General features: G+C 46.6%; 1 protein-coding gene across 11 annotated transcripts in view; it reads right to left on the bottom strand.

The window, feature by feature from the left end:
* Positions 1–12,683, bottom strand: part of TESC (tescalcin) — a 31,204-nt gene that overhangs the window by 5,913 nt on the left and 12,608 nt on the right. For 8 of the 11 annotated variants that reach the window (XM_006016790.3, XM_025192872.1, XM_025192881.1 and 5 more), the window contains exon 2: positions 9,850–9,919. The exons of 2 other annotated variants lie outside the window; for them this stretch is intronic. In XM_006016790.3, coding sequence (XP_006016852.1) covers positions 9,850–9,919 — 70 coding nt within the window. Of the gene's footprint in view, positions 1–9,849; positions 9,920–12,683 lie in introns of those variants that run through there. One more of the 11 variants, XM_025192938.1, reaches the window with a different exon arrangement.

Raw genomic sequence — 12,683 nt, 5'->3', positions numbered from 1 at the left:
GTGCCCACCTCACCCCAAATTTTGGTATCAGCAGCAAATTTGAACAGGTTACTTTTCACCCCATCATCCAAATCGCTGATAAAGAAATTGAACAGCGCGGGCCCAAGGACCGAGCCCTGGGGGACTCCGCTGCCCACTTCCCCCCAGGTCGAATATGACCCGTCCACCACCACCCTCTGAGTATGACCCTTCAGCCAATTAGCAATCCATCTGACCGTGTAGGCATCAATGCCACAGTCGCCTACTTTTTTTTAATGAGGATGGGGTGGTTGACAGTGTCAAAGGTCTTCCTGAGTCCAGAAAGACTACATCCACAGCGACACCTGCATCCAATGCTTTTGTGACCTGATCATAAAAGGCAATCAGGTTGGTCTGACATGACCTGTCCCTAATGAAACCATGCTGGTTGCCCTTGAGCATCATCCCCGATGCCGACCCATCACAGATGTGCTCCTTGATGATCTTCTCAAAGAGTTTCCCCAGGATTGAGGTAAGACTGATGGCCTATAGTTGCCTGGGTCCTCCCTCCTCCCTTTCTTAAAGATGGAGACCACATTGGCTATTTTCCAATCATCTGGCACCTGGCCAGAGCACCACGAGCGCTCGTAAAGCCGTGCCAAGGGCCCAGCAATAACCCCTGCTAGTTCCCTCAACACCCTGGGGTGGACAGCATCTGGACCTGCTGATTTGAACACGTCCAGCCCCTCCAGAAGCACTCTAACCTGGTCCTCCTCAACCTTAGGTCTGATACCACTTTAACATTGGAGGACTTGGAGCAGGAAAATCCAGCTGCATTTAAATCTCAAGACCAGTTGATCCTTAAGGCAGAGATGGAAAACTTTTATGTAGCCAGCCTCTGCAAGGGCAGACCATTGTTAGCCCATTGCCTGGGGCTTTTTGTGGGACGCACATATGGACATTGATTAGGCTGTAACTATGCAAACTAACTGCACATGGACGGCAATTGTATGTGTTGCTCAGTCTCCTGCTATGTTCTTTGAAGGGAGGCAGAGGGAGAAACTGAAGGATTTGCAGGGAGAACCTTTGCCATTTCTGAGCCATAATTGCTCACTGTGTGCTTTCAGAAGATTCGGGTTGTGGGGAAGCATGGTGGGCAGGAGGAATTTACCCTTGGTGTTGGCACTGTGTACTGAAGCCTTTATATCACATACTGCTTGCTGCTTGCCCTGGAGCTGAAATTCCAACCCTGCACTCAGACAGACAAATAGATGTCTGGGCTGATGCTAACCTGCACTTAAAACCTTCCAGTCGCAGAGAATCCGCATCCTCATTAGATAACGTGTTTCAGTACTTAACCACTGGCTCTGAGGGTAGTTAGCACCAGAACCCATGATTGCAGCTGGCCGTGCAATCTCTGTGATTGCCTAACCTGCACTTTACAACTTCCAAACACTTGACCGGGATGGTTTATACAGGGGGATGAACTAGATCCACGGTGCCTAGACTTTTTGCCCCGCAGGCCAGATGAGAGGTGCCAGCCAGGTTAGTCTGTGGGCCTGAGCCAACTGTGTGGGACCTGGAAATTCGGCAGCAGGGGAATAGCAGCAGGTTGAGCACCCCTGAACTAGAGGACCTGACGAGGCCCCTTTCAGCCCTATTTTTTAAAGGTCCAACTTCATGTGCCCACAAGACTAGCACTCACCTTTATCTTAAGCCACAAATGAAACACATTTAGTGACCTCAGGTTAATAACTGGGAGACCTGGTTGAAAAATCTTCTGACTAGATGTTATTTGTCAAACAGGAAAACCTTTTCACAGATTAAACTTTCTGTGGGGACGGGGTGATTTCAACGCAGTTTCGTTTTAAAAGAAGTTAAGCACAGCGATTGGATGAGGCGATGCTCTGAACAGAGGGCCTTGATTTTTCAGCTCAACAATATTTTATAGAAGTGATGGCATTGGCATAACCTATTTCAATTCCATAGAATCTATTTTCCAATTAACCCCAAATAAAATGATTTCTTGGTGAGCTTCATTGTGAGAATTTTTTCCAAATCAGAATGAAAACAAAGTTGGAAACATTAAAAGTTCCTGCAGAAAATAAATACCAAGTTTTGAACTAGCTCTACTACTGTTTGTCCCTGTAAAACAGAAGCCACATGAGTTGCTTGAGACTGGTCAAAGAGGCAGGCAGTGCTGCACAAATGGTAGCAGAGCTGTATGGAGCATCAGGACCGAACCAACAAAAGATGCTGCAGGCCAGAACTGGGGAGTGTTGGGAGTGGTCTGTGTAAGGACAGCATGGACGTTATGCTTTAATGCTCTACTCAAACCATGACTCCCCTTTCTCCGCTTTCAGTAAGTGCAAAACCAAGCTCACCTCTACCTCAAGAAAACCCCCGTTAAAGTGATATGTGACCAGCAGTGCGCATGGAGGTGGTAAACACCACTCAGGCACTGGACAACCCCGACAACTGACAGATGAACGTACTGTGATCACTGGCACAGGAACAGTCAGATCCTAACACTGAATCAAGACAGCCAGGTGTGCTTACAATGAAAACCCCCTTTCATCTTGTATACACAGATTCTCACGGATGGGGAACGCCTTACTTTAATCCCTTTGGTAACATGATGTTTTCCCAGTGCCCTGTATGGTCCTCTCCACACATCCCAGTATGCTGTTCAGATCAGTCCCCTCATCATGGATCTATCCTGCAATGGGAGCTGAGGGAGCTCGTCACCCAGAAGCATCTGATCTTGCAGAACTGCTGCACCCTTTGTTCCCCTGGGGGTTAAGAGCCAGTGTAGTTGTGGTCCACTCGCTATAGGCTTGAGGAAATAGTGTCTCTCTCACTTCCTCCCTCAGTTCTTGTGGTGTCACTCACAATACACTGTGCTGAGCTTCCTCCTTTCAGCTGCTTGCCTATTCACTCAGCTTTCTTTCTGACTTTTTAACCCCACACTCCTGGGTAAAAATACAGTCCATGCAAAGGGGAGCTTATTAATACAATATAGCATGGAAACCAAGCTGTTTTAGCCTCCCTGTTACAAACTCCCGATATTTGGTGTTTCTAAAAGTCTCAGCTCCTGCAGCTATGTCATAATGAAGAAAGCTGTCATTAAAAAAAAAAAATGCCTAGCACACATTTTTGGGGCAGAAAACTTTAAAATATGAACCCCAAAAAAGCACCAACATTGCAGGGCTGATCCAAAGAAACCGACACCTATTATTTGAAGATGCACAAACTAGAGGGAGCCTTGACTCATGAGTTTTGGCCACTGAGCATTTAGAGTAGTATAGCCAACTTAACGCTGACCTGGAGCTGCAAGTATAGGCCACTGGGGAGCAGCTAGGATAAAAGGCAGAGAGGAGCCTGCTTTCCCGAATGAGCTTGGGGGTGCTCCTCTGTCTGCTTTCCTGGGGAGTATCTTTATTTCACTGCCACTGTGGCCCTTCTTGCATGACTTGCGTGCAGGAAGGGCTAGGAGGAAGCTGTGGCTTACACACACACTGGTGTGCATATATCACGCAGTGAGCTAACAAGAGAACAGACCCTGGGGGACAGCGTGAATCATCTCTAGAGATAGCACTTGTAATTTTCCTACCTTTCTGCAGCTGGTGTCAGCTGCTACTGTCTGGATAGTGATCTGCAAGCTCCTAATGAGAATCACAAACAGTGCTCTAGGGGAGAGGTAAGGAGACGGCCTGGCTATAACTGGAGAGAGAGAGACCCCTCCAGAGCAGCTCATTATCTGCCTGAAAAGGGATCTCTGATCAGAGTGTTTTGTTAGTCTTGGGGGAAGGGAAGGCACTTGCCCAATTTACAACCTTCCTCCCTGCTTTTCATTAGAAACCTGACATGCAACATGCCTTAGGCAGCTGAGCTCAAATAAAAGACTTAAAGCCAGTCACTCAGAACAGGCTAACCTAGTTGCCCTACAGAAAGCATTGCTCTCAAGAAGAAATGGGGGAGTAAATCCCAGTTGGGACTGAAAAAGCAGATGCAAATCTTTCAACATAAAGACTCACAAGAAAAATTCAAGTGGGAAGGAGCTGGGTTCAAGTAGGGGGCTGGGTGTCAGGAGTCTCAGTCTGTCACAGGACATACGTGGTGCTGGTATTATGAACAACATAGATCCAATTTTGTAAGTGTTGTATGTAGTTGGGTTAGCAAGGGGAAGTTATTGTAGATGGGTCTTTGCATTTCCTGTATGACTACTGATCCAAGTCTTAGTGGAGTCAGGAGAACATTTATTATATGTCTCTAATGCTGGAATTTAATGGTGACTATTCAGGAACGCAACGCAATGGCTTCTCAAATAAGAGCACCCCTGCAGACAAGTACAGAACAGTCCTCTACTGTGCCAGGCTTCAGGCCAAAGTGAGGCAGTAATTTTACCAAGCTGGGAGCATGGGGGTCAAAAAGGTATCAAGCATTTAGGACCATCTTCTCTTCCTTGGAGGGCTTTTCAGTTGCCAGTGAGCTCTGGGTGGGAGCCAGCCTGACATACAGAAACTCTGCAGAAGAATAGAGAGTTTGTTCTTATAGTGTCCCCCTGGGGAAGATGGGGGGAAAAAACGGTAAGCAAGACATCTGAAACAGTAAATAGGGCTGTAAGCACAAGGCCTTTCTGAAATACTTTTGGTGTAAATGAATGGTACATTGCTTTAAACGGTACCTTAATTTATCACTGCCATTGCCCCTGATGGAACAGGCCTCTAGGGTCAGGCCTAAATCAGACCTGCCGAGGTACTCACTCCCTGATCTGTGAGAGGTTGGGGGGGGGGGGGGGGGGGGGGTGCAGACTGTACTAATGAGACTGGGAGGGGTCCGAGTAGCAGTTTGCCCAGTAACTGTGACATCCTGCTCTGATCATCAGCCCACTTCCCAATGCATTCTTGGAGAGCTTGGAAGATTTGGAGTGAGGCTACGGTGGAAATAGACTCACGCAGGGGTTGGCAGTGAAAAGAGACTCCATGGGGAAAAGTCTACCCCAGCCAAAATCCCACAACAAATGAGGCATCATGAACTCTGGGCAGCTCACTTAGGAACAGGCATCCCACATCTGAGGCTCTGGTGCAACAATGTCTATTTTAACTATGGATTGGTGACCGTTTTTGGTTTAGTTTATTTACTAACAAAATGCAATTTTGGTAGACCTAAAACTACATTCAGAGTTTGGGGTAAATTCATGACATTTTAAATGAGGGAAAAAAACCCCCAGACTAATTTCATAAACCAGAAGAGAATGAGAAGGTGGTTTGTCTCGTTGCTTCCTCCCTGACTCAGAAGCCCAGCTGTTCGGGTGCTCACTACCTCAGGGGACTTGAATCAACAGCTTCCACTAGCCAGAAGAGCACCCTGTCAGGTTATTGGGTATTCTGGGGCAAAATGGGGCTCTCTGCTGTTGAAGCTGTTCCACTTCACATATAGTAATTTGAATTTCCAGAGCAAGATGGCAACAATGACTCTAGATTAGTGGTTACTGGGGACACGCTCTGGGGTGCAGGGCCCAGTCCCTGCTGCAGTGATCCTACTTCCATTCTCCTGGGAGGCAGCAAGTATGGCTTCAAGTGCCCTGAGGAGGAGGAAGGATCTGAACCTGGCTCTCTCACAACAAGGTAAGTGCCGTGATCACCAGGCTCCTGCAGAAAACCCCATCTTTTCCTTGTCAGGAGTTCTTCAAATGGCACCTCCCTCTTTGGTGCTTTGTGTCAATGCCAGAAACAGAAACAAAACATTGTTTCTGGTTGGACCCAGAGAGTGATTGTCGGTGGAACCGAGTCAGTACTCTTTAATATATTCATAAACGATCTGGATTTGGGTGTCAGAAGTAGACTGGCTAAGTTCGCAGATGACACCAAATTATTGGGAAGCTCAGTCACTCTAGAGCAGGTGGCCAAAATGTGTCCTGCGGGCCAGGCCATCCTATCCAGCCCACAGGGCCCCTAAAAAATTTGGAAAATTAATATTTATCTGCCCCTGGCTGCCTGTCACGCAGCCCTTGATGGCTTGCCAAAACTCAGTAAGAGGCCTGCCACCCAAAATAATTGCTCTAGAGGATAGGCTTGGGATTCAGGCCGACCTGGGCAGGCTTGCACAGTGGATGGATCAAACCTGATGACATTCAACATAGAGAAATGCAAGGTGCTCCACCTCGGGAGAAAGAACCTACATCATGCCTATAGGCTCGGCCGTACTATACTCATTAGCACCATGACCGAAAGAGACTTGGGGGCCACGATTGACCACAAGATGAATATGAGCCACCAATATGATGCTTGCAAAGCAAATAAAACCCTGGCTTGCATCTACCGATGCATCTCAAGCAAGACGCAAGATGTCATTCTCCTGCTTTATTCAGCCTTGGTGAGGCCACAGCTGGAGTACTCATCCAAGTCTGGGCTCCACACTTTAAAAAGGACAGGGAGAAGCTCGAGAGAGTCCAGGGGAGAGCCACACACATGATCAGAAGTGAAGAGAACAGGCCTTACGAGGAGAGTCTGAGGCATGGGACTCTTCAGCATGGAAAAGCGCAGGCTCGGGGGGACCTGGTGGCAGTCTATAAGTACATAAGGAGGGAACAGCTGTTCTGAATTTTCACTGTGGTGGATTCAAACCAAAAGTTTCCTTCATCATTTTGGTTAAGCTGAAAAACTACATATTCCATCAGACAGACCTTGTTTCACTCAGCTTGTTGCATGTCCCGTGAGACAGAGCTGGAGAAACTACCAGGCAGCCTGGAAGCTGGGATAGTTATGTTGTGGTGCCACAGGGCCTCTCTGGTCAATCACAGTGGAAGTTCCCATTTGCTGATTCCCCTGAAGGACATGGGGAGAAGTCATGCGCACAGATTATGCAAAGCAGGTTTATGAAAGGCTGTCTCCTGCTATAGCAACATCCTACAGGGCAGGTCACAGCACAGAGCAAAGCAACCTCATCCCCACTGGGTCTCCATGGGACTGTGCAGCTACAGAAAGGTCAACCTGCTTCTCTTCATAAATGGAGACTGAGTCACTGCTGAAGACTGTGGTGTGCCCGAGGGCTCGTATGACTGCATAAATGCTTGGCACTGAATTAGCAGTTGTGCTGAGCACAGATCATCCACGTGGGGATACACCCAGCATGGTGGGGGATGCCCAAAGTCCTGACACAGAACGCAGTGGGGCTCCTGGAGAACTTGAAGGAGTCGTCAAAGGTGGCAGAACAAACTTCAGATCACATGAAAAGCTAAGACTGGAGGGGATCTTGGTAAGGCATGTGAAAGCTTCAGGTACTGGACCTGGGGAAAGGGAATGGGGAACTACATTCAACCACCAAGGGCTGGGCAGGCTTCCACTGAGAGCCTAGGGAAGTCCACACACATGCTACATACCTCTACCAGTGCTGATAGGGTTTTAGTATGCCTTGGATAATGCAGCAAAGATCCTTCCTCTGTCTTCACCCCCACTGAAGAATTAGGTGGGTAAACATCCCTGCAACTAGCTAGCAGCTTCAGATTCCCCAGTAGTATCCCTGAAGACCAGGACACTGGAATCCACCTCCCCGACCAGCACTCACCAGCTATTCCCATCAAATCCAGATGGCCCACTCTATAGACCAGCTCCTCGTGGGCCAATTGCTAGCAAGGCTGCTAAACTAACGCATTTGCCAAGCAAGAGCCAGGAGCATCTAGAGTTGTGGGTCAGGGCCCCAAGTAAGAGAACTCAAGAAGTTAGTCTCCTGCTACTGGGGATTCATTCCAGTCTAGGCAAGGTGAGAGTGAAAAAAACCAGACCTCTGCTCTGTTGCCTTAGTATCAGCAGCATTTTAACCACTTCAGGTAAACTCTTCATACTTGCTTACCCTTCCCCCCACTTTTGTGAAGCATTTCCAGAAAATGCTCCCTCCCACACTCCATTTAGGGCAGAGGTTTCCCACTACCATTTATCCACGCAGGGGAAAATGCCTCTTCCTTTGCGAGGCTTCCTGGTATTTTGTGGGCACTGCATTCAGTGACAGCTGGTTTCCTGACAACACACCCACATGTTCTGCAGCCCCACCATGTTCTCTCAGAAGTGCCAGGGGTTCCTTTGTGCTTCTTGACATGATAATCTTTTATTTATGATGCCTGCAACAATAACTAAAGCCCCAGGCAGACTTGTTTTAAGCTGCCTCTTCTTGCCAGGTTTTGGCCTGAATTCACAAGAGCAATTACGCCAATATGGGAAGAACAGAGACCTTGCACACAAAGCAGAGTGAAGGGACTTCCTTTTATGCTGCCTCATGTATTCTTACTATGACTCGGCCTCTTCCCCCTTATCTCAACATCGTGCACAGTCTCCAAAAAGTGGCTATGCTCAGAGGTAAATACCTGCTCACATGTGAAAATCTCCCTCAGAGAACCATTGCCTATTAAAGCCAATCTTATTAAGAACATGAACAATCAGTTTACTAACATGAGATTTTCCCTTTGGATACAGTTAGTCAAGGATTCGGCAAACCTGTAAGTGTAACAGGAAATGATGACCAGATTTCTCAGTGTAATCTTCCCTGATCCTTTCCCTGCCCTCTCCCCTATTCTTGCTATGCCTCCATACTGTGACGTTCTTTATACAGGCAGAGGCTGCATACAGGATTGGGGCATTGTAATCCTGCGCTGTGCCACTGTCGACCAGCCACCCAAAAAAACAAAACACACACAACAACCAAGAAAGGTAGGAAGCAGCCTTGTTGCACTTAAACACATGCTTTAAAGCAGTGGTTCTCACCCTGTTTTGTAACAGGACCCATTTGTAAACATCGATGACCAGTCCTGACCCAGTAAATAGTTTAAAGTAAAAAACAGCCCTCTGGCTTTGCCGATGCACCTCGCTCCCGACCCACTGCCCCCAGCCACAAGGCCCCAGTATGTGGGGGGAGGGTGGGGGGCGAAGCAGGGCTTGGGACGTAGAGGGGGGCCCGAGCAGCCTCTTGCAGGCTGGAACTCCCACGTTTCCTCCTTTAACGGAGAACCCATGGTTAAAGTTTGTTCACAACCCTTTCATATATTCTTGCAACTCACTTTTGGGTCACGACCCACAGGTCGAGAAACCCTGCTTTAAAGAGCTGGTCAGAAACTAACCATAGCATTTTCAAAAGAAAGCCCAGAAAGTGGTTTTCCTTTATTTGTTTTTCAAAATTTCCTGAGAATATTTTGATTAAAAAAAAAAAAAAAAAAGCCCAACTGTTTCAATAAAACTGTACATATTTACCAACAGTTTATGGATCTTATTTCCAATTTTACAATATTGATTTTGGTCAAAACAGCTACTTTTGGTTGGGGGAAAAAAGTTTTGATGAAAATATTTTAACCAGTTCAAAGTATTGTGCCAGCCAGAGATGTAGGCACCTTGGGAAAGATGGCTGCCAGTCCACAGCACATGGTTGTGCCGAGCTGTCTAGGCCAGGAAGTGAAAATAATTTATAGCTGCAACTGCAAGGGAAACCTGGGTAACTACCCAAACTGGGATTCAACCAGACATTACCGTTAATATCTGACTCATGTGGAAAAAATGCCCTCAGTAACCTGAAAGAGATCAGGAATTCAGTTTAGCATCTCTTTCTAAACCAGCATTGCTCCTTGTAGCAGCATGGTATTCCCCTCGCTCCGTCCCACGGGGTCTGTTTCATTCCAAGTCAGAGATGGCATCTTCTGAAATAAGAACATTTCTCTAGGTTTCAATCCCTTTTAGAGCAATTCCACAAGATCTCACCTGTAAGCCATTGTACTGGTACCATCCAGATGGCTCTTTAGCAGGCTTGCTAACTCCAGAGAGAGAGCACATATGCAGGATAAAAGGGGACTCTATAAAAATTCAGCCAGAGCAATTAACAGAGTACAGGAGTTAAGCAGCGCCCTACCGGATAGTTGGCTGGTCTCCACTTAACTGCTTGAATCTTCGATGAAGATGTTCAATTTGTTCTGAAGTGACTAACAAGAGAAAGAGAGACAGCTCATTGGTCACTAACTCTCCAAAAACAGCAAGTGAAGCAAGAGTGGAAACCTCCCAAACAAATGAGACTGCGGCTGTGCTTGCCCCTCCCAAGGAGGCGGCACATAGAGACTTGCTAAAATTCTGCACCCACAATGAAATGGGGGGCTGAGGAAAGGTCCTGGATTTCGTTCCCTCTGCTCATCCAACCCGGCCAAGCTGCTAACTATTCACAGGATCTTATTGTTTGGAAAGCTTCTTATTTTGCCTTCAGAGAAAGTTCCCACAAGGGAGAAACTCTTTCACACACATTGGACTGATCTGATCCGCGTATGATACGAGTCACGATTGTGGGATTGGGGATCGGACCCCAATCACGCCCTATTGTGGATGCAGAGGGAGCCTGTGATCATGATCCCTCTGTACCAGCAAGTGGCAATGGCTCAGTGTGCTGGTCAGCTGTTTGGGGAGCACTCTGCTGTGCTCTCAACTTAAGGTACGATGGGAAACAGCCACAAAGTTATCACACTTTGTTAGTGCAATGGGTTAATCGCTTCTTAAGTATAAGATCTGCCAGGAGCCTCCAACCTAGGTCAGTAAGTCTTTCCAGGAAGAAGGCAGGTATTGTTACATGTAGCATTTATCATGCCTGTTTGCCAGCGGGTGCCATCTCTCTCCTCTACTACTAAGAAAGCTTTTGTCTCAAGCAGATTTCCCACTCTTCTCTGGTACCTTCTGCCCAGGACATAACCAGTGTACTGCCCACATAAGCACAGGCCTTACATGCCAATGACTTTTGTTTGCTCTGTAGCTCCTTCCAGACAGGGCATGACATACAATGCTGTCCTTGGTAGCCCACAACAGATGTATTACATACTGCAAATTGGAGTTATACACCAAATCCACAATCTCTGGCAGAACCCACGCACTGTACAAAGACAGATCCCCAAATTGCCACACTCCAACAGCACAGGATATTGGCTAGAGCACAGGATTGATTGCAGGAGACTTCCAGCTTTTGCTGCTGCACTGCCCCTGCTCCCTTGATAATCTTGGGTGTGGCCATTTTAAACTATCTTCACTTCTGTTTTCCCATCCATAAATCAGGTAATTATCATTATCTGTTTATCTGCAAAGGGGCTGAGAGGACTGACTACTAAGTGCTTGGAAACTATTTTTAGTGAGTGAAGTATTATATGAGCTAACTAGTCTTTTATAGGAAAAATGACCAGAGGCAATGCTGGGTATTTCACATTGCCTACAGCTGCATTACAAACCCTATGTGAAGAATTATTTGTTAAGAGCTGTTGACAGTAAGAGACTTTTCCTTGAGGAACTGACATTTTAAAGGACTTGATCCTGCAATATAAGCCACTCAAACTCTTAATGCCTTGGTGGCCTATTAGCAAAAGCTGGTGTTAGTCACTGACAGTATAGATAGGCAAGAGAGTTCATATACAAAGCACTGGAGTGACAATCTAGTCTCTAATTGGTAGGACTGTCTTCCTTTATCTCCCTCCTTCCCAGTCATCTTTCCAATTTGGAGGATCACCATTAAGAGCAACACAAAATAATTCTTGTCGATTGTGGTTGACTTGAAATAACATTAAAAAGACAGTCATACTGATTGCTGCCAAAACACCAGGGAACTCGATGAGACTGAAGGCAATATATTTGAGAGAGATAAAAGGAACATGCTGTTTACAGTAGATATAATTACCCTGAGAAGTCACCACTCCATGAAATACACACTATGTAGGAAGTGCTGGATCCAAGATTTTCAAGTAACTATAGCAATTGGGGTACCCTGCTGGCACACTTTAAATGATCCTGGTTTTCAGAAAGTGCTTACCCCATCTCTGAGAACTCAGCACCTTTGAAAATGGCACCCCAAAATTGAGGGAGATTATAAAGAGGATAGAGATTGACTATTCTTTGTGGCCATAAGGGTCCAGACTAGGGGCAATGGCCTCAAACTGCAACAGAGGGAATTTTAAATTGGAGATTAGGAAGAACTTTCTCACTATGAGGGTAGCTAAGCACTGGAACAGGCCACCCAGAGAAGCAGTGGAACCTCCATCCTTCGACATTTCTAAGAGCAGGTTACACAAGTGATTTGGATGGTTTAAAAGTCAGGGATGATACTGCCTTGAGCAGAGGGCTGAACTAGATGACCTGATGAGGTCCCTTCCAGCCCTATGGTCCTATGAGGCACTGTAGATAACTGTCTGTTGTTTTTTTTTTAATCTTGGCTTCAATGTACATTTACAATCATATGGTCACTAGTCATGCCAGCTAGGATAAAAATCAAGAAACTTGTGAGGGTGCTGGCTCAAGTCACACAATGATCAACAACCAGCATCAGGAAAACTGTTCCCTACCATGGCATATTAAGGCCCATTCGGAAGCATCTGCCATTGGCCAATGCAGGACACTGAACTAAGTTAAACCACAGCTCAAATCCTATGTGGCAAATCTTAAATCTCCCCACAGGAAAACTCAGCTGCCTAGGAAGCCTGTGTTTAGAGTACAGTAACTCAACCAGGGGAGCTAACACTTTCAGGTACATATTGTGACTGCACTGACTGAACATAGGAGCCGTGTGGGAGCTGCTCCTTCCAGAAGGAGACCAGCTCTGAAGTTTTCCAGTTGTTTAGTCTTCAGTTGCAATAAAGACCTCACCTTACTCAGAACCCAGGAAACAAACTCCACCCTAATGCATTGCACTCCTGCAGCTCAGTGAGCATCACAAAGCCCTGTTTA

Source organism: Alligator sinensis, unplaced genomic scaffold (assembly GCF_000455745.1).
Source record: "Alligator sinensis unplaced genomic scaffold, ASM45574v1 scaffold216_1, whole genome shotgun sequence".
In the NCBI taxonomy this organism is placed as follows: Eukaryota; Metazoa; Chordata; order Crocodylia; family Alligatoridae; genus Alligator; species Alligator sinensis.
The sequence above is the reverse complement of the archived record's forward strand: the minus strand, read 5'-3'. Positions and strand labels throughout refer to the sequence as shown.